Source organism: Anomalospiza imberbis, chromosome 9, assembly GCF_031753505.1.
Source record: "Anomalospiza imberbis isolate Cuckoo-Finch-1a 21T00152 chromosome 9, ASM3175350v1, whole genome shotgun sequence".
Lineage (NCBI taxonomy): Eukaryota > Metazoa > Chordata > Aves > Passeriformes > Viduidae > Anomalospiza > Anomalospiza imberbis.
In genome coordinates, this window is record NC_089689.1 from 22914802 (window position 1) to 22936036 (window position 21235).

Below are 21235 nucleotides of genomic sequence, written 5' to 3' on the forward strand. Positions count from 1 at the left end.
GAGATGAGATGAACATCATTTTATTTGAGGGCTGAGACAAGGGCAGGGGCCAGAGAGAAGAAATTTCCCTGGATTTGCCTGGGTCTATCTCTTCTCAATTTTTTTTACATTCCCATTCTGTAATATTTGTTTTGTACATTTAAATAATATCCAGGGCACCTGGTGATTATTGTATTACTGCACTGCAATGATCAAAACAACTGACAACCCTCTGCCTTTAGATTTCCAACCACAACAGTGAAGTATGGGCCAGATTTTGGCAGGAGGATCCCAAGAAGCTGCTGAGGGGGAGGACTGAAGCATCTGCTGTGCCTGAAGCCAGGTGGAGCAGTCCTGCTGCCACCCTGCATCTCCTGCACCCTGAGCTTTGCCCTTGGCCCACTGCATGGTCTGGTCTGCCACGCTGCTCAGCATGGATTAACTCCCCCATCCTGCTCAGAAAGACATAGATTTCCCTGTGAGCTGCAGTTCCTACTCATCAATGAGAAATGCACCAGTGAGAGCCCCAGCTCTTTCTGTCTGGTTTGTGTGTCCCCCCTAATTAGTCCATATTTAACCATTACAGTTGATAAAAGGCAGGGACATGTTGCAGCCATCCTTGAAATCATCTTTTGTGCAGATGGCCCACAAAGTACATTATAAACCTCATTAACAGATTGCACCAATTAATTAACTGATATGGGAATCACTTTGCTCACCACCCAAGGCAGCTGCCTCCAGGAGGGAGCACAGCCAGGGAAGGACTCACAAAACTCCTCCCCACCTAAAGGCCAGGGGAGGGATCAGGGTCAGCAACACCAGACTTTGCCACTGTTTTTCCCAGATTTTAACTATTTGTTAATTTATTATTTCAAAATCTGATTTTAGGGAGAAATGCCAGCTATTTTCCTGAAAAATTTACCCATGTCTGTCCCAAACTGGGAGCCGTGGGGTTTGAAATGGAACTGCCTTTCAAACCTTGCCACCAACAGGAAGCTGTTCCCTCATGGCCTTAGATGTATCTTTAGCTGGGTGAAGTTGCATCTTTTTTTTTTTTTTTTTTACTCCAAAGTAAGCAGATTATAAAACTTTTTTTTTTCTCAGTCTAAAAGTCAGTACCTATTGATAACTCTGTAATGAATTTGTACTCCAGGCTATTCACTTCCTTGCAGATGTCTAACCATAGGATTCCAGTGCAGAAGGAGATCAATAGATGTTGAGATTAAATTATCCCACTGTTTCAAAACCCAAATAATCACTGCTTGAGCTTGTTTGGTTTGGGCCCAGGACAAAAGTCAATTCCTTCCCTGTGGACATCTCTATAAAATACAGTTGACATAAGAAACGATGAGACTCTGGAAAACTAGATTGAGCCATAAATATTCATCTCTGCAGTGGATCCGAGAACAATAAGTTAACTTTCTTTAATGCCCAGCTCTCAGGGTGCTTAACAAACTCTCTATTCTTGGCAATTCTCAGATGTTTAACAATCCAGAGCCTCTAATCTGTAACTTGGGAGGGAAAAATTAAGATTTGGTTAGAATAAATCCCTGACTGATGGAGTTAGAGGAGCTTCACTGTGGCATTTGCAATCAGCTAAAAAGAACAGAAAAGGATGGAGAAGAGTGTCTCTGCCTGTAGGTATCTGTAGCTACTCCAGATAAGCTCTCCTACCTTTTTTTTTTCATGCTTTTGAGTTACTACTTCCTAGGACAAGCATTCCTTACAAACATTGGCATGCCTTTGCCAGCAATTTCCACCTCCTCTCGCTCACCTGAGCCCTACCCGGCTCTTTTCAGCCCAAGGAGCCACGACAGCCCCTCCTGCTGCTTGAGCATCTGTGCTCAGGGACAGGAGAAACCTTTCCTGGCCAGCTGCAGTCACAGGAAGATGGGGTATCCATTTATCCTCTGAAAGTGCCTGGTTTGCCCATCAGAGTGCCTGACACCTACCTCCTTCCTGGCTGGAATGGGAGTTTTGCTCTGTGAATGAGTGCTGGGAGCAGCCCAGCAGCTGGGGAGCGGCACTGCCAATGTCAGGGTGTTTGTGTGCCTGGTTTTTCACCTGAGCAGGGCAAATGGCACTCGGGAGATCTGCTGACCAGGGGAGGGTCCTGCAGCACATCCCGAGCAGGTCAGGGACTCTGATCCCTCCTTCCCCCAGAGGTGCTGCTTCTCCTTTGTGCCTTTCTGCCTTATCCTGCCCCTCACAGGGATAAAGTGACACATTGCAGGGGGGTCTCTCTGCTGAACTCTCCCTTGGTTTTCCCAGTACCTTTTTCCTTCGTTTCTTGCTGGCAAAGAGCTCGGTTGTTGTTATAGCAACCTCAGTGCGGTTAAGTCTCTGGAGGCAAGGTTTATAGGGAGAGACAATATATTTTATTAGACTGCCTGATAAAGCTAAAAGAGGAATATAAAAGAGAAAGGAAAAAAAAAGAAAGAAAAAGAGGGGAAAGGATCTCCCTGGTTCACAAGCTCATTGCAGGCCCCCAGAGCTATGGGGAGAGGGGAACAAAGCAGGTACAGAGGAGAAGGAGGTGACACTTGGGGATTTGTGGGCATCAGAGAAGGGGCAGACATGGCACAGGCTTGGCCAGGCTGACAGGACAGCAGTCCAGTAGCCCAGGAGTTCCAAGGATGCTAAATCTGGTTTTATCTGGTGGGAAGCAGCGACTCAGTGGGAAAAGAGACTCATAATCAATGTTGTCTCTTCCTGCCAAGTGCCAGCACTGTGCTGTTTTGCCTTCACTGCCCCAGTGTCTTCACAGCATCTCTCAGGCACTGGTAGCTGCACTTGCTGCTGCAAGAACCACTGCATCCAGTGCCAAAATCACTCCAGTCCCCCGATGCTCTGTGCCTCTGGTTTTAACCTCTGGTGAAGCTGCTCAGAGCAGACCTTGGCAGCACCCAGCCTAAATGGTCCTCTTGGGTACACTTCCCACCTGATGTATCAAAGGCAGCAGAAAGCACTTCTGGTCTAATCCCCAGCCCCAACCCCAATTCCAGCCCCTTGGTTGTGCCTGCTGGCTCTCAGCTCTTCTTCCCTCTCCAGCAGCATCGAGTCTCTCCTTGCTCAGATCCCACCTGATCTGCTCTGCTCCTCAGGATCTGATCTCTGGCGTCCATCAAAACCAAGCCACTGCTTTAAGGTGCCTCATCCCTCAAGCAGACAGCTCCTGGTATTGGTACCTCCTCATCAATCAGTCTGGAGAAGACCCACTTTCCATACAGCTGGTGCTCACCGAATGGGATCTATTTCATGTGCTGACTGCTGGGGAGTCAGTCAGTCAGACTGCCAGTTTTCAGTGAAATTCATGGCTTGATGATAATTTTATGTAAACACTGAACTCAGGGCAAAAAGCTTTGCAGGCAGTGATGTAAAAGCTCTTGTCTTGCTGCCTGGTGTTTCCAAACTTCAGTATTGCTCAGTGGGTAAGTCACCTTTCATTTTGCATATTCTGTTCTGTTTAATGAGGCCCTTGTAGCCTCCTGAGCAGAAAAGCAGATCAGGCAATAACTCATAGCCTGTCTGCTAAAGCAAACACAAGCACTTAAAAGAAATGTAAATTAATTCAGCATTAAACAGGTGGCTCTGGGGAAGGATGGGTTTGCAAGTGGCCCAACAGAATGATGTAGGATGGAGTCAGCTCCCCGGGGGCAAAACCAAAAAGAGAAGCAAGATCTGTGATCTGTGGTTGCTGGTTTCTTTTTTGTAAGAAGAGGGGAAATTGCACAACTTTAGCTAAGGTAGTGCAAGGCTTCCTGTATTTTAATAGCTGCAGGAAATTCTGGTTTGACAGTTGTGGTGACCACATATGCTCAGGGATGACACCATCATTTGAGGTGATGCTGGCTGTTTCTGGGTGCAATTTGGCCCTATAAGTTTGGCCTAAGATGGTAGGGATTGGACTCTGGCAAAAGGGCAGAATCCAGACTGAGACCAGCACAGAGCTGTGCAGACAAAAGCACACAGAAAATGGGGGAAGCAGCAGCTTCACTGGTCCCTCCATGAGCACCATTAGCAGAACATCAGAAAAACACAACAGGGAGAATCCATGCACAAACGAGACCTTTCCAACACCTCTTGTGTGCCCACTGCAGTCTTGGCTGATGAGGAGAGAACCCTCCCCAGCTCAAAAACTGTCCCCAGGGTAAGTCCTCAAGGTCAGAAGGGGCAGGACCTGCTGGAGTGAATCCAGAGGAGGCCATGAAGATGCTCAGAGGGCTGGAGCCCCTCTGTTGGGAAGACAGACTGAGAGGTGGGGTGGTTCAGCCTGGAGAAGGAAAGGCTCTGGGGAGACCTCACTGCAGCCTTCCAGTATTTGAGGAGAGCTTACAAAGAGAGCAAGAGAGACCTTTTACGTGGGCAGATAGTGATGGGAAAAGGGTGCTTGGTACTGGTTGCACTGGCACTGGTTGCCCAGAGAAGTTGTGGCTGCCACATCCCTGAAAATGCTCAAGACCAGGTTGGATTGGGCTTTGAGCAACCTGGTGTAGGGGAAAGTGTCCCTGCCCATAGATGGGGTTTGAATCTGGATGATCCTTGAAATTTCTTGGCACCATAAACCCCACTGCAGGTTGGAAGAGACAAACAGGCTTGTCTACAGGAGATGCAAGAGTTACAGGCTCAGCCTTTGGCAGACACTGAGGTGCTGTTAGAGGACTTTCACCTTAGACACAGAAAGGGATTGACATGGAAGGATGATGACACTGTACCCTAGATGGGGAGGTTGCATTCTTCCAGCATTGCATTTCCTTGTCCTGAGTGCTGCAGCACACAGGCTGCATGGTGCTATCCTGTACTGCTGCTGCCTAATTGGATCAAACTGGCTCTGATTGCATTTAGGGAGCTGATAAATGGCATATCTGAAAGCCACTGGTGCGTTACAGCCAAAGTGGCTCTTGCTGTGGGGAGTTAATTAGAGTCAAGGCTATAAAGCTCTTTTTGCTGCTGTGGAACTCAGCTTTTGGGGGCAGCTGGAGGCATCATCTGAATGGAAACAATCTGAGGAGCCCCCACAGGCTTGCTTTCATTTAGAAGCAGAGTTATCACAGCAGTCCCAACAACCCGTGAAGCTGAAATGTGAAACCTTGCTCAGAGCTTGTCTGGAACTCATCACCAAAGCAGGTTTCATTAGAATATGTTGACTCCCTGACTCATATATTTGTGAGAGTCCTTGGTTTCCACTGCATTTTTTCTGCAAGGGTATCATTGGTCTAGGATACTGGACACAGGGGGAAAAGGCAAGGTTAGAAGATTATGAAGAAACTGTGAGAGTCAAATAAGCTGGAGGTATTCTTGTTGCTCACTCATATGAAAAACAAAAAAGCCATTTCAACCCTTCAATCCATCCTTTTGGTGAATCCCCTTCCCCCAAGGCTCCCTTGCCCCATGACAGCACCAGAGACAGCATCAGAGATTTGTGAATGCGAACTGGAATCACCATGAACCTGCCTCAAATGCAAAATCAGAGGCTGAGCTGCTGCAGTGCAGGGGCAGACAGACACCAGTCCTGGGCTGCGAGGGGCAAGAAGGCTCTTCAGTCCTCCCTGGGTGCCAGGGGATGTGCAAGAGCCCTGTGGTGGAATGCACAGCATCCCCAAGGCCCTGGAGAAGGCTGTCCAGCCCTAGCCACGTGTTGTCTGCCACAGCTCTGCTCCCACGGGACACACAAGCAGGTCACCTCACCCCTGTGGCCATGGGGATGGACTCAGTCCCCCAGGAAGCTGCCTGTGGCTTGACACAGGTAAGTTCCTATCCCATCACCACCACCCTGCTTCACACACCATGGAAGAAGACAGATCACTGCTGTTCTCACTCTCAACAGCCCCATCACCTCCTCTGAGTGACTCTTCACTTTTATTCACACAGATCCATGCTCATGAAATGCAAATCAAGTGCCTTGGGTCCTCCCCTGCCCAGACCCATGACATATCTGCAGGGTCTGTAGTTGCCGCTCATCTCAGGAGATGACATCTTCCCACCTTCAGAAATGTGTTTTATCACACCTGCTCTCCAAACTGAAACAAAACCTTTTCCCCAGAACCTGGAAATATAACAGAATTTAAAGTCTTACACAAACCCAGCCTCCCAGGCTAGGCTGGCACTGTTGATGTGAACTTTTGCTCTGTCATTTTCCTGCAGGTACTGAGCCTTGGGCAGAGGAAGGACAGGCGGCTGGGAGAGAGTTGATGTACTTCTGTCTCCCCAGCTACAAGTCTGCCTGGAAGGGTGGCCGTGTGTCTGCAGCAGAAAGCACATCTAGGAAAAGGGGAAGTCTGCTGGGTGAGTCACAAGATGCACTAACTCTAAGCAGTCTTTCTCCTCTTTCACCAAATCCTTATGTGACCTTAGTCACATCACTTCACCTCCTGGCACATCCAGTTCCCCACCTCCAAAACATCCCTTTTGCCTGTTTATTTCCACTCAGACTCCCAAGTTTTGTTGGAACAGCTTCCTGCCATGCTTTCCACCTACAGATGCCAACACCTCTGAGTCTCCACATCAGTCTAAGGACTGATGGAGCAAAACCCAGAGTGCCTGTCTTTCAAATGCCCTTAAAAATATGAGGATCAAGATCTATACTTTTACTCCTATTTATTCCCTCCACCTGCTGCTATCTTTTTCCCTGTGGGGAATAATGAGGCAAAATATTTCATATGGAATGGGCTCTTTCCTTTTCTCTCCTCAGCATTTAGCACCTGCTCATTAATGAATGTACACCCTGCACATCGACTGGGGCTGGTGCTGAATTGAACTTTGAATGCCTTTTCAGTGCCATAGACTAGTTAATAATTACTTCTATGACTCACTCAACTCCATGCTGCTTGTGCACCATTAGGAGAACTGACAGCAAAATAACAGAAACATTAAACCTAATGATTTTGTGAGTGTTAAAGTGTTCCCAGTGTCACCAAAGAAGAGCCTTTCCCTTTAGCAGTTGTCCCTCCCAGGGGGGGTGTTTTCTTCCCATCCCTGGCATCACAGAGGAACATCAGCTGGCTGGTCCTTTGAGTTTTGGCAGTAGGAGTGTGGGGTGCCCACGTATGCTATGTGTGCACAGGCAGAGATCAGCCCCACCAGATAGAATCATAGAATCTGTTGGGCTGGAAGGGACAGTAAACATCATCCAGTTCCAACCCTGCTGCCGTGGGCAGGGATGTCACCCACTAAACTGGGTTACTCAGGGTTCCATCCAGCCTGGCCTCAAGCACTTCCAGGGTTGGGGCTTCCACAACTTCCCTGAGCAACCTGTTCCTGTTCCTCATCACCTTCTGAGTAAGGAATTTCTTCTTAGTATGTAAATCTCTCCTTTTTAGTTTTAAAAGAACTTTTGAAACCACTTCCACCCTGTTCTATCACTATCTGCCTGTGTAAAAAGTTGCTCTGACAACTTTGTTCCCACCAGCAAACTCTGACAAGTTCAGTTTAAGTGTGGTCTGGCATCTCCCCACTGCCCCTACATCCTGGAATGTCCCTCCACCAACCACGTCCTGCCAGAAGCCCACAGGCTCACTGTTAGCTTGCCTAAATCCTCAGGGAAAACACAGTCCTGGGTTTTCCTCCCTGTTTCACATGGACAGAGGGTTACCCACAGCCTTGCTGATGGGTGGGTGGTAACTGCCATTATCACAAAGCTTCTTGAATGTGGCAACGGACCTGAGATGTTTTATAAGAAACTTTAGTTCAAAAGGAGTTTCCCTCATTGTTATTCCCCAAAGCAAAATTGTTTCTGTGAAGTAGGCATTTCCTTTTCTTTTAATAGGAAAATTCAATTTATCTTCCTTTTTTGTTAGCCAGTTCCTCCTCTTTGCCTTCATTGCCACAAATTCCCTAATCTCGTTATTTTTTCGTGTTGGAAAAGTGTAATCATCCCAGCCATGAAATCGAAGACAACAGCATCACTTCCAGGGAGGTGACTTAAGTCAGAGGAATTAATTCTCCCAGCAGACAGCCCTTATTTAGAACAAATGTGATTTTCAGAACTGAAGCTATGTATTTAATGAGGCTCTATGAAAACATATGTAGCCCAGAGCTGCTGGGAAATTCAGCCCTGTGCCAGAGAAATGCATCAAGTCAGGAAAACAACATCCAACAGGATCATTCAGTCAGTTCAGAATTCATCCCAATTTAGAACTCATCCCTCAGTTCCCTGCAGAGAAAACCCATCTCTGTATTTCTGACCCTCAGAGACTGCTGCCCTGAACAAGGGATTCTGCATGCATTTACTGGGTGTCTGAATCTGGCCCACCCAAGAGGAGTATTTTGAGGTTTAATCAGGAAAAGAGATGGTGTTTCCTCCCTCTCCTTCAAAGGAAGCCAGCACACACAAGCAGGTAGATCTCCACACAACACAGGATTAAGGCATGAAAGTCCCTGCCCTGGGATGTTACAGATGTTGAGAGTTGTGGCTTTATTCTTACCTGGGAAAAGCTGAGCTCCCTCTTTTCAGCTCTGTGCCTCAATTTCCTTTCTTGCCAGTTGTCTTTCTCTTTACCCAGAGCAGGAACTGCCCTACTGCATCCATACAGCACCCAGGGGCTGCTGGATATCTACATGGTGTCAGACCACATTCAGAGAGATTTCCAGAGATTTATGGCTATGAAAATCCATTTTTTCAGCAAGGACACAGCAAAAGTTTTGGGGCAGGTTGGTATTTTCAGACAAAGGATAAGAAAGCAAAGCCATTTGTAGACCACCATGAGGGATGAAGCTGGAAAGGAAACCTCAGGGAGCTTTCTGTGCTCTGCTGCCTGGGCTTACCTCTCTGGAGCAAACAGCTCTGCCACTCCCAGGTGCATCTGTAGCTGCCAGATAAAGGTTATTTTTCTCCAGTGAACTCCATGGCCCTGTGAAAGGCTCCCAGAAAACAAAGCTGGCTACTGATTTGCACAAGCAGCCTTGGGGTGCAGGCAGCAGTGATGTGCCCACCCCTGAGTGAGCTGCAGAAGCCAGACCCCCTGGGTTTGCCAGCAGCACGTCCTTCCCACATGTAAAATCTGCCTCCAAATGGAGACTGCAGAGACCTGGAGACAGCAAAAGGGATAAAGCACCAGCTGCTTGCCATGGGGGAAGGAGGATCAGCTCCTAATGATAGCATCATGTTTGCCTGGCTCAGCTGGAGATAAAAAGATGAACTATAGATCAAACTGATTTCTCATGCCGAGGTAACAACAGAGAGGGATTTGTCTCCAAAAGAAGCATCTTTTCTGCCTACATACCAGCAAAAGAAATCATTTTTCTGTCTGACTTTATAACTTCATCAAATATCCATCTGGCACCAGGCCACAGCACTATGTATGAAGTTATATTTGCTGTCACAGCAGATGGATGTGAGAAACTCCAGTGAAGATTTCAGCAGGAGAAACCTACTGAGATGGTTTGGGGAGGGTATACAGATTTTTCAGAGGTGTGGCTCATTAAAAGCACTGCTGCAGAGAAATCTGGCTTTCTGGATTTGATTGAAAACAGGGGGTCTGATAAGGAGCTGTAGTCCCAAAGCTGCCTTTGAAGTTTGGTCCTTATGTGGAGACAGAGTTCAGCGAGATCTTTTTTTAGGGGTGCCTGGAGGATTGAGTAATAGGGCAACGCGCAAGTGTTTGGATCGGAAATTTCATCTGGAACCTGGGAAGTTTATTTCCTGGCAAACGCATCATGAGAACCAGTGTATTCTCAGGACAGACCAATTTCAAGAAATCAAAATTTCCAGATGACTTTGGGCTCCCTGGAAAAACTCCTGGGGACTCTGTGTGTGTGAATGCCTTGAAAAACATCATCTGTCCTCCCAGGCCTGGAGGAGCACTGTCTGTGCTCTGAGGATTCACAGCCAGGTCAGTGTGTGCAGGTCCTGCAGAGACAGGCTGAGGGTGATGATGAGTAGCAGAATTGTGCTGGTGGAAACAGCGAAATCTCCTCTGCCCAGGCTTTGTAAAAGAGATGGAACAGAGCCATGGGAAGGAGCCTGTGTGGAGCAACCCTTGCTGACCAGCCCTGATGGCCCAGCTGCCTTCTGCAGCCTGGGGCGTTCACTGGGTGAGCTGTGGTCACCTCCTTGCTGGAGCTCTCTGGGTCAGCACGGGGGCAGCTGGGACAGCAGAAACCTCCAGACTGGCCACCACTGCATGGGGTCAATCTCCAAGATCTTCAAATTAATTTTGAAATTAAAGAAGTCAAGCTCCTGGCTTCCTTAGGAAGTGTGTGAAAGCAAACTGTGCGAGACAGCAGCAGGGAGCTGCTCCACATCCTTGATGCATTCAGAGGGCTGTGCTGCTGGAGAGGATGGCCATCTGCTGTGGCTTCACATCACTCTGGGGACATGTGGCAGGGCCACCCCAAACAAGGAGCTCCCTGGGGTCATCAGTCTGAAATCCAGGAGTTTTAAACAAATTCTCAAACCTCTCCTAGAGCATGTTGTAGTTGGGGGTGCTGGTGGTGTCTGAGGGTCTCTCCCATGGCTGCTGAAAGCTCAGCTGAGCTGACAACATCTGACAGTTGGAGAAAAACAGCCTTTCAACCTTTAAATTGAGCACATTTGCCATGGACTCAATGGAGACTAATGGCATAAAAGCTCATTTTATTTTTTTTTTTAACAGAGGGACTCTGCAAATGGAAATTTCACATTTTCATGGATGTTTTTGCTCTTTCAGGGATTTTTTTCCCCTCTTCCTTTCCTTATGCAAGGAAAACACCCAGTTTCTTGCACAAGACAGACCTGGAAGGTTTGTACTTCACTGTGAACTTGGGAGTCCTGCAAAAGAATGGCTGTTCAGGAGCATTCATGGAGCTTCTGAGCCAAAATCAGAGGAATAAAGCAGAGAGAAGTAAGGGCTCCTGGGCAAAGGTGAGCATTTCTCAGGAGGGAAGGATGGAAGGAATGAGTCAGCTCAGCCCATTGAAAGAAAAGCTCCAGGAGATCTGCAGCAAACCTAAAATGTTTTAGGGATAAAAATTTCCAGGAGGTTAAAAGGTATCTTGGTTAAAAGCCATTGTTGGTAGAAGGATAAAAGGAAATAAACCAGCCACAGATAAATTTGGGCTGGAAATTAGAAAAAGCTAATTACATTTCATAGAATGTTTCTGGTTTATTCTTCCAGATGGAAAGAGAAGCTCAGGTTAGTGCAGAGCAGCTGCTGTAGCAGGAATTCCTGTAGCAGGAATGCTACAGGCTGCAAGTCCAGGAGGATGGCAGTGGATGCTCAGCAAACTCTCCTCTGTGCTTTTTGCTCTGGCCTCACTTTTAAAAAGGAAAAACCTTTCCAGGGAGTTTTTCCTAATGGTCAAAAAAATCCTTTCTGAAGGGAAAAGGTTTTCATTTTACACACATTGTCAGTGGAGCCTTCTTAGCCAGCTAATTTCTCAGGTCTTTAACCAGCCAGGCTGCCTGGAATGGAGAGATTTCCTCTCATCTCAAATCACTTGGCTGCACATGGGAGAGAAGCCCTTTGACGAGGTGAATTTGCAAGGCTCTCAAATCCTCTTTATTCTCACTGTGCCACCCCTCCTTGACTCATCTCCAAGAGACCATGTTGGGCTAAGCCCAGAAGGAGCACGGAAAGGTGACAGCACCAATCCTAGACACACACAGGCACACACAGATACAACTCCCTCCCCTGCACCATAAATTAAATATCATCTCTACCCAGGGCTGGGGAGGATCAGCTGAAATAATCCAGTCCAGTCCTCTCTGATTCAGAGACACTGAATCAGAACAGCCCACAGTCCTCACCCACCCCAGCCCACAGCCCTGCTCTTCCTGTGTCCCTGAGATCCCAGAGGCCCACAGTTCACATCTGGCCTGTTCAGGTACCCAGCTGGGGGTTAAACACCCACCTGCAGCCAAAATGGCTGGATTTGGTTATTCCTGTGTCAGTCAAAGCAATGATAGTGGGAGTCTGCAGTGGGACTAGTGTTAGGCAACCAGGACTTCAAGGAAAAGTGGCATTTGAGAGGCAATGTGAATTCTTAGGGACACTTTTTTCTTGCAGCTACTAGCACTGTCTGGGAAAACAAGCAGGAGAGTGAGGAGAACGAGGCAAAATGAACACAGACAGGATTGGGGCACACACAGTCTGGAGATAAAGGAGAAGGTGGTTGTTAGAATGAAAAAGCAGGCAGGCCAAATGCTTTCTGAGTGCAATTATTTTAATGTGTCTCTCTTTTCCAAATTCCACCTTGCACACACAGAAATAGCAATTTTAAAAAAAAGACTCACACCAGAAATGCTGACTTGGAGAACTAGGAACTCTCCTTATCTCCCACTACACAAGGAGGCACGAGATTCACAACAACATCAGGCACAGCTGATCATGGGGGTGAGCAGACAGACAGACATGGAAATTACAAAAGACAGAAGAAGGCAAGAGCAGGAAGGCAGCTGATGTTCTCATGGCCACCTTGCTGGGCAGGCAGCTGTGCTCACAGCTTGCTGGACACAACCACCACACCAGGGCATCGGCATGTCACTGGTCCTGCCCCTGTGCCTGCCCAGACACCATCTCTGCTGGTTGTCATCTCTCGGTTAGGCACTGTATTATCCATCTCTGGTGGCATATCACAGGGCAGCTGTGATAAGGAATGATTCCAGGATACTCTCCAGTCCTGGCTTTCAAGACTTCAGTGAACAAAGAAAGAAATTGTGTGCTTATCACTTGATTTTACTAATTGGCTCCGAGTGCTCAAAGAAAACTCTTGCAGTAACCATATTCACATGGAAAATGTCTCTAAAAGACTTCCAAGCTGCCGTATGCTAGTGAGGCCAGCAAGCTGGGAATCAAACCTACATCAGCAAGCTGTTCTGCTTAATTGCTACAGCACTCATGGGCAGGCAAAAATTGAGGGAGCCTTTTTCTCAGCCCAGCAGCTCTTGCATTCCAAAGGGCAGGCAGTGCTGGGGGCAGAGCTCCCCGAGAAAATGAGCACTAAGGAAAATCACACAGGGATCAGGCCGTGCAGACCCATCCACCTCGGAGCAATCTCCACATTCAGGTGTGCCAATACCAACCCTGCTCCTTGGCAATGCTCATCCTTAAAGCAGATTTCCATGGAGCTGGGAGCAGGTGCTTGCCCTCTCACAGCACAAATCAATGACTTGCCCAGGACCTGGAGGCTGTACCAAAGACTTGAACCTGCATCTACCCAGCCCTACACAAACACCCTTCTCCTCCTAATCCGTACAGATCCATCCTGCTAAAATCAAGATGTAATTCCTTGGTGGAGAAGGAGCTGTTGGAGGCAGCAAACTGCTGGAGGACTCAAGGACTCACATTACAACTCTTTGGTTAACCTTTTGTCAAGGAATTACTTCAACCTCATCCTACCTGGGCTCATGCAGGGACCATCAGGTGCCCAGGGGCTCCCCAGAGCAACCAGGACACCTCCTGCATGGCCTCTGTAAGCACCATGGCCTTTCTCTCCAGCTCCCACATGGCTGCACGTGGTTCACGGCACAGCACCCACATGGCTCTCACAGCCTGGCCACACAGAGGTACCTGGTGGCCAAGGGGAGCCTTGGCCATGCCACAACCCCTCTCTCTCCTCCAGAACTTCACCTTCAGCCCTCCCACCTCTCTCTACATGGAGTTCTGATGGCTAAAGCCTCAGGGCTGTGTTGTCCTCAGCCGAGCAAGCAGCTGGTGCTGGGCTAAATGGGAAGTGTTTCCTTCCTCTGGCTACAAGAGATGTAAAGTGCTGTAAGAGAGAGATGACTGGAGAGAACATGACATGGAAAACACATCTCAGAAAACCCGACTGGTGGTGAGGGCATGGGCTGTTTGCTGACCCTTCTAAGCTGGGAAATTTGAGCCATCAAAGGGAGGTAGTAGGATGCAGGATGAAAATAAGCCAAAGTGCGCAACTCTCTGCTGGAGGATCACAAATGATGAGAATTGAGAGACAGTCAAGGTGCAAATGGATTATTTCATGGGGGAGAAATCTATTCAGGGCTGCTACATACAGGCACCACTTCCAGCTCAGGAAGCTCCTAAGCAATAGCACATTGGAAGCTGGGAAAGCACTTCTGGCAAGCAGCATCCTGGTTTTCCCATCTTTATGTTCTTCTTCAGACCTTGCTATCAGCCTTGTCAGATATTGGATTCTGGGCTAGCTGGGCCACTGAAGTGATGTAGTATGGTCCAGATGATTTCCTTGTCACTCAAAGTCCCAAAAAACTCATTTCAAATATAGAGTTACCATAAACAGAGGACCTGTGCAGTCATTCCTACTCAAAATCCACTCTCTTGCTGCTGCACATACAAGTCCTGCCTATCAGTGCTGTCCTTCCTCATACTGGTCCCAGCTCCCACACGTGAACAGGAATCAGAGCAAAGCCCATCAGCACAGAACCGTGTTCCCAGCCAGAATCATCCAGAGAAGAACACAAATCCTTTGCAGCATTATTCCATCAGATTAGGGTCTTTCTGAGGCAGAGGGGGCTTCTTTGCTTGGAACAGCTCTTGATAAATTCTCTTCTGCAAACTCATCCCACTGCTTTGCAAGCCCATGAGTACACTGCGCAGCCCATTTCCTGCAGCAAGGTTCCGCTCCTGGGCAGTGGATCTCACTTCAGGGAAGGTGGTACAGTCACCATCTTCCAGCACAGCTATTCTGAAGTCCATACAGTTATCTACCCCCTGCCCCGAGGCATGTCCCAGGCCAGCCTTCCACAAAAATATGGGAAGAGTGTTGCCTAGTGCTCAATACATAATCAAGGCCCAAAAATGAAATTTGCAGGCTCCTGTTAGTCTCTGGTTACCCCGGGAGCTTATCCCCAAGGATTCAGCCTGACTGATCTTCCAAGAAATACACTGTGAGGAGTAGCACAGCTGCAGCTCAAACTCATTAACATGAGAGGAAAATACCAGTGCTGATTGTGATCCTTGTGGTTCCTTCTCTTAGAATGGGCGGTAAAATCACCCGAAGGAGGACAAGGTGGGGCAAGAATTTTTGACAGAGGAGAGATGGTTTCACACTGCTTTTTCAGTAGCAAAGACATAGCTTTGTCCCTACTGCCAAAAAATCTGGCACTAAAAATGCTGAAATCTTCTGTGACTGAGTGGCAGCAAGCTGTAATTTACTGCATTCCTGCTTCTTTTATGTCCAAGAATTGCTTCACTTCTGAGAAGAAAGAGCTGTCATTTGTCAGTCCCATGTAGTCTCTCCTTCCAGCTGTCACATTTCCACATTATAGCAGACAAATTAATTCATTCCCCTCTTCCTATCTGCTCCCCAAAAATGGCAGCCTATTTCCAGGAACCAAGATCATCTTTTCACAGCAGCATCATTACCAGTTTTCTTTTTAAAACTGTATAATGGACATGTTTCAGCAAAAATCTGGATTTTTTTTTTTTTCCTGCTGTTGCATGCATCTCTGTTAAAGTGGTTGAGAGAGACCTGACTGCTGGCTTTTCACAAGCACCTTCCCCACACCTCTGACTGATGGCACATTTCCAGCCCACCCATTGCAGCGTTTGGCTGGCTGCTGACAAAATCTTTGCCCGGGTTTAGGATGTGGCCAGGTCCCTGGGCAGGTTGAGCTGTATGGCCTCTCCCCCTGTGGTGTATTTGGCCACCGGCCCGTTGCCTTCCATGGTGAAGAGTTTGCAAGCCTTGGCGTTCTCATGAACCGGTGTGGACTTTTTGGAGGAGATGGGGGAATTTGTGGGGCTCAGCTGGACAGCGGTGGTGTCCTGCACCGTGTGCTCGCTGGTTTCAATTTCAAAGGCTGTGTTGCCAGGTTTGATGAGCCCAATGTTAGAACCTGGTTTGGATTTTCGGGCCCCGTGGGCTGGGGGCCTCCGGCTGCAGATGCAGCAGGCACCGAAGAACGTGAAGGCCACCACCAACAAGATGGGTCCGATGATGATGGGAGGGTTGTTCACAGGGAGGAAGGTCCCAAAGGCAAATGCTCCCACTAAGGTGATGTTGATCCCTGCTAGCATGATGCAGAGTCCACAGGCACAGCAGAGAGCAGGGGAGGGGAGGCCCTGGGGTCGGGTCTTTTTCTGGGTGGGTTTTTGGGACAAAGAAGCGCTGCTCTTTTCACTGAACATGCTGGGAAGAGTCTTGGAGGTCACCTCAGTCCTCACAGGGCAAAAGCTGTGTTAAGAAGGCTGTTTCCAGTCTCCTGTTGCCTTGAAATCCTGGAGGGGAATGAAGAAGCAGCTGTGAGAGCAATGAACCAAAGCACCTTCCTCCCCCCGCATTCCTGATGACCAGCATCTCCTCCGGGTTTGCTGGTGCCAGCAACTAAGCACAAATCCAAGCCTGCTTTCAAGGCTGAACTCTCTCTGACTGTGGGCGTCACATGTGGTCACTCTCAGGCTGGAGCACTGAGCCCAGCGTGCTCCATGTCCTTTGCTATCCATGTGGATGATGCCCAAGTGAATCCGAGCGTGCCATGGCCAGAGCCTGTGCCACAGCTGGTCTCACAGGGTTTGTCACCACCCACCCAACACCTGCCCAAAATAACAGAATCCAGCACTGCCCTGAGCACCCCTCGCTGCAGTACCAGGGTGATGTATTATTGAATGGGTAATGGTCCACAATTGTGACAGAAAGGGGGACGCTTTGCTCCATGTCTCAGTTCTCCAGTAATTGAAATGAGTCATCCAGATTGCCTTTCCAGCCAGTGGGGAATAAAAGGTCCCAGAAGATGACCCAGAACATCCCCAAAAATGTCTGTACTGGGAGGCTGAGCTGACTAGAGAGGCAACCCTGGAGATCCCTCGAGCAGGTAACACTTGGATGCTTGGTGATACAAAAGCCATCCACAGAAACTGAATGACACCCTGTCAGTCACACAAGTCTGTAATAAAATGGAGCAAATGTGGGTGTTTGGTCAGCTACACCATGCTTCCTACCATGCATCTCACCATCTTTGGTGTGATCACAGGAGACCCCACAGAAGGGGACTGGGAATCTTGTTTGCCTCGGCAGCCATAAACCCAAACTTCTATAAGGCTTGAGCATGAGCAGTATCAGCTCCAGGATGGAGGGTCATGGAAACTGAGATGCTGAAGTTGAAAAAGAGCCTGTGTGGGGATCTGTCTAGGACCCAAGGCAGTAACACAACTCTAACTGGCGGTAGCAGCTTCTCCATGGAGGAGATTATTGGATGTGATGAGAGCTGGATTTGTGTTTGCCATACTTGCTGGGAAGTCAAATTGCCAGAAGCCAATTTGTCAGCAGTTTGCTGGTGATGTCTTTGATTTTACAGGCAGGAGAGCATTTCTCTTCCCAGCTGGATTGCAAACAATAGCAGTCTGCTCTTCCTTCCTCTCCTGCCTAGCTCCCTAGCTTCTTCCCTCCTCTCCTGTCAAATCCCTTTCAAAAGTGTTGTCAGCAAAAAACTGATACCACTCAGTTTCTATGGCAAGAACCAAGAATCTCTGTTGTGCTATCAACACTATGTAGCCACTAAATTAAACAAAAAAAACAAAACAAACAAAACAAAAACAAAACAAACCCCCAAAACCATACAAAAACACAAAAACAAACAAAAAAGCAACAACAAATAATAAGCCATCACCCATCACACTGAAACATGCCAGTGGGATCAGCCGGGCATTTTCAGCATGTTTCCTAGGTTATACAATTTTCTGGCAACTCCAGCTGTGGCAAAGCTCTCTGCTGCTCTGTCAGGTGTCATATCTCATTTCCTTGGCTTGAGCTTTTGTTTAGACCTGAATGTGTGCAGCAGTCAACTTTCAGCAGAGTTCCTATTCAGTGAGACAGCTGGAGCTGACAGGGACAGGTGCATCACAGGATTAAATCCTTCCTCATCTGGGGATGCCTGACTGGGGAGAGGTCACTCAGCAGGCAAAGATTTTTCAGGATACTGAGAGCGTGTGAGAGAGAAAGGGCATTTTCTCGATCATCCAGGCTAACACACATCCATGTTTACCTAGCAGTGTCCTATTGTTCTGTCTGGGAACCCTGGCATGCTGATGGGAGCTGGAGCCCTGATTCTGCCTCTTTCACCAGCCCTGGACCAGCAGCAAAATAGCTTCTGGTTAAAGACACATTTTTGCACTGCTTGCAGACCAGCTCCTGCAGATGCCAGCCCAAACCTTTCACACATAGAGGCTGCAGACAGCCCGGTGTGGCTCTTCCCCTTGGTTTGCCCCACATTCTCCCTGGGGAACTGTGGGGCTTCTCATGGTTAAAAAACATCACAGATTCACTCCATCAGCTTTCTTCCACCTGGCTTCTCAGCACTCACCTGCTTCCAGTCTGAAGGAATTCTCCCTCTTGGAAGAGCCAGGCAGCTGGGCTCCAGCAGGACACTAAACATTCCAGCTGCTTCTGCTCTTAGGCAAGGCATCACCAGAGGTCTGGCTGCCCCTGGGATTTTCAAGAGGAGCTTCAACCTGTTGCCCATCCCATCTGTCAGTGGGCACCTGTAGCCACTCCAAAGAGACCCTGTGGTTTCTGGCTGCTTTCAAGGCTGCAGAGATATCACCCAGCATGGTTCCTCATAGCTCATTTTCTCTGCCTGGTAATTTTTGTTCATCGTTACAGATCCCTGAGCACAGGGGCTTAAGCTTGTCACACCTTCTCTACAGCTGCACCAGAAGTGTTCTGGCCATGCTCTGTCCAAGGCAAAACTTCTTTCCCCTCTTCTTTGCTTGCAGCACCTACATGGGGTAATGGACCTTTCCCAGCAGAAAACAATGGACTCACTGGAGATTCCTGCCTGGAACCTCTCCCATCAGACTGGGGGCAGAAGATCTTGGAAGTCAAGCATGATTGCAGGGCCAGAACATGATCTGCACACACACCACAGGGTAACTAAGAGCACATAGAAATGTTTGGACTGGGAACACATAGAATGTAGATCAGTGGTTGCTTTTGTCTTGATCTCCATATGAAACATCGGGTATTATACATAAGGGATTCCTGTTAGACCACCAGATGACATGGGGCTGAGAAAGCCAACAGAGCAGTGGAGGATAACGCACAAAAGAAACCAAAGCCCCAGAATGCCTTACGCTATCCTCTACCTAACGAGGCCCCATGACAACATAAAGCCCATGTTTATTCTGACTGTCATGTACAACAGAAGCATCTTTGCTCTTCTGTCATCTCCTAAAGCACAGGCTGATGCTTCTCCATCCCCTTCTTAGCCACAAGGATGGGCTGATGTGGGTCAGCTCCTCACTGCTGACCTGCCTGAGGATATCTGGCAGCTCTTACCTTTCACTACAGTGAAATCAATGGCTTAAAAAATTACCAGCTTTTCAGCCAAATTATCCTGATCAAAATGACCAACTTCTGTTCCAACAGGAGTGGAAGAAGTTCTCTTTGGGCTCTTTGTTTCAAACAGGTTCTTTTCTTATCAGTTATAGTGTAGGTTTCTTCTCCAAACAATATTTCAGCTTGAAATGCACTACTGCAAGCACTGCTATGCAAAAATAAAAGCTGCACACTCAAGCTGGCATGATGGAAATCCAGAGGCTATAATGATTCCTTCCAGGGGAACAGTCACCTCTCCCTATACTCTCAGGGGCACAGACTTTCATCCATATCTCTGAGAGTTCCTAGAGCTTGAAGGGCATACTGACATATTCAGCCAGCATTTTAGGAGCATTGTTTAAAGCCATAGCAGCAGCACCAGCAGCATGTACAGCTAAGCACGCTTCCCTCTTAGTTGTAGTGGAGAGAAATTGAGCCGTCATCCTTCCACACCATCTCAGTGCAGCAGTACAACGCAAATATTTGACAGACCAGAGATGAGTCCCCTTTCCAGAGGTGTGATGGCACAGAAAAATAATGACAATGATCAGCAAACTGAAATTGCAGTCAGACAGCGACAGCCACCCCACACAGGCAGGCTCACAAACACAGGCATGCAACATTTAGCTGCCAGGAGTAGCACAAGACTTTTTTTCCTGTGCAAACTGCTGGGAAACTCTCTGGTAGGGTCAGAGAGAGCCTCGGTGTCTGGAAGGGGAGGATACTTACCTGGGTTGGAGCCTGGAGCCAGGGAAGGCGATGGAGAGAGCGGCTGCCCTGGGTCTCACCTTCTCCCTTCAGTCGAGGATGACAAAGCCATGGCTAGTCCCAGCAGAACCGAGGCTGGAAGCCCAGCTGTGCGCTGCGGGGAGAAGGATCTCACATCCCTCCTCCCCTCTCGCCACCGAGCTCGGGAAACTTTGCTGGGGTGTCAGGCGGGCAGTCCTTGGCAGAGCTCCGCGGGCTCTGTGCGAGCTCCGCCGCTTTCCCCCCACTTTCTTCCTTCCCCTCGGAGGACGATGTTGCTCCCCTTAGGCAGATGTGTGTTCAGCCGCAGCATCCCTGCCCCGCCGCATCCTCTCCTCCTCCTCCTCCTCCCCCCGAGCCCGCGGTGCCCAGGAGGCTCAGCCCACCGCCCACCGCTGTCCGGCACCGCTCATCCTCGCCCCGCTGCTTTTTCTTCTTCCTTTTCTACTTCAAGGCTGCAGCTCCCGCCCCCTTCAGCTGACAGAGGCGCCCGGAGCAGAACAGCCCCCTTTTCCCCCAGGGAGAGGAAAAACCCGGGAGCGCATCTCCGCCGAGGGTCAGCCCCGGGGCGGGGAGCGGAGCGCGGCGGCCGCGGGGGAGAGAGGAGACAGCTCCAAATGCCAAGGAACGGGATGCAGGCTCGCCGATGCTGCAGCGAGGCACGGATCTCTCAAAGGTTTGAAACGCACGTAACGAATAATAAAAAAAGAAATACAACCGGTGTGCGGTGCCTTTGGATGGTGGGGGGATGCTAGAGGGATTCGTGCCGGGAGTCCGTGCTGGGCGGCCGGCAGTGAGAGGTGCTAAGACCTCCAGAGGTGTAATGTCCGGAGCGTGGGGAGGTGCTAATAAATAAATAAATAAATAAATAAAAAGTCCCCAGATGTAAAACTATTGCTTCAAACGAGCAATCAGATCTATGGTACACTTAGAGGTAGTTGGTCTTAAACTACGCCTGTTTTAAGCACAGCCAGATCTTAGCTCCCACATTAAGGGGCCAATCTCCGTCTGTTTGCAGAACTGGTGAGCACAGGGGACATGGCAAACTTCGAGCTGTGCACTGGATGGAGTAGAGATAATTCTCCCAGAGTTAAGATGTGCTGACACTCAGCTGTCCTCGTCTGCTCTCCATGCTCCCACTGCTGTAACCAGCCTGGCTGCTGCCAGTGACAGCTGAGCACAGGCTCTTCTCCAATTTATTGCTGAAGAATCCTCTACGAACCAGGCTGGAGCTCACTGAACATCAATCATGCTCCCCTCTCTTTCAGATTGTTGCTTT

At 48.7% G+C, this 21235-nt stretch overlaps 1 protein-coding gene across 1 annotated transcript; it reads right to left on the minus strand.

Moving 5' to 3' along the window:
- Positions 1-13138: 13138 nt before the first annotated feature.
- TMEM275 (transmembrane protein 275) lies at positions 13139-20521 on the minus strand. Its single transcript, XM_068198654.1, has 2 exons — positions 19939-20521; positions 13139-16115 (listed from the first exon to the last, which is right to left on the minus strand). Exon 2 carries the CDS (start codon positions 16023-16025, stop codon positions 15477-15479), a length of 549 nt encoding a protein of 182 aa, XP_068054755.1. The 5' UTR covers positions 16026-16115; positions 19939-20521; the 3' UTR covers positions 13139-15476.
- Positions 20522-21235: the final 714 nt, after the last annotated feature.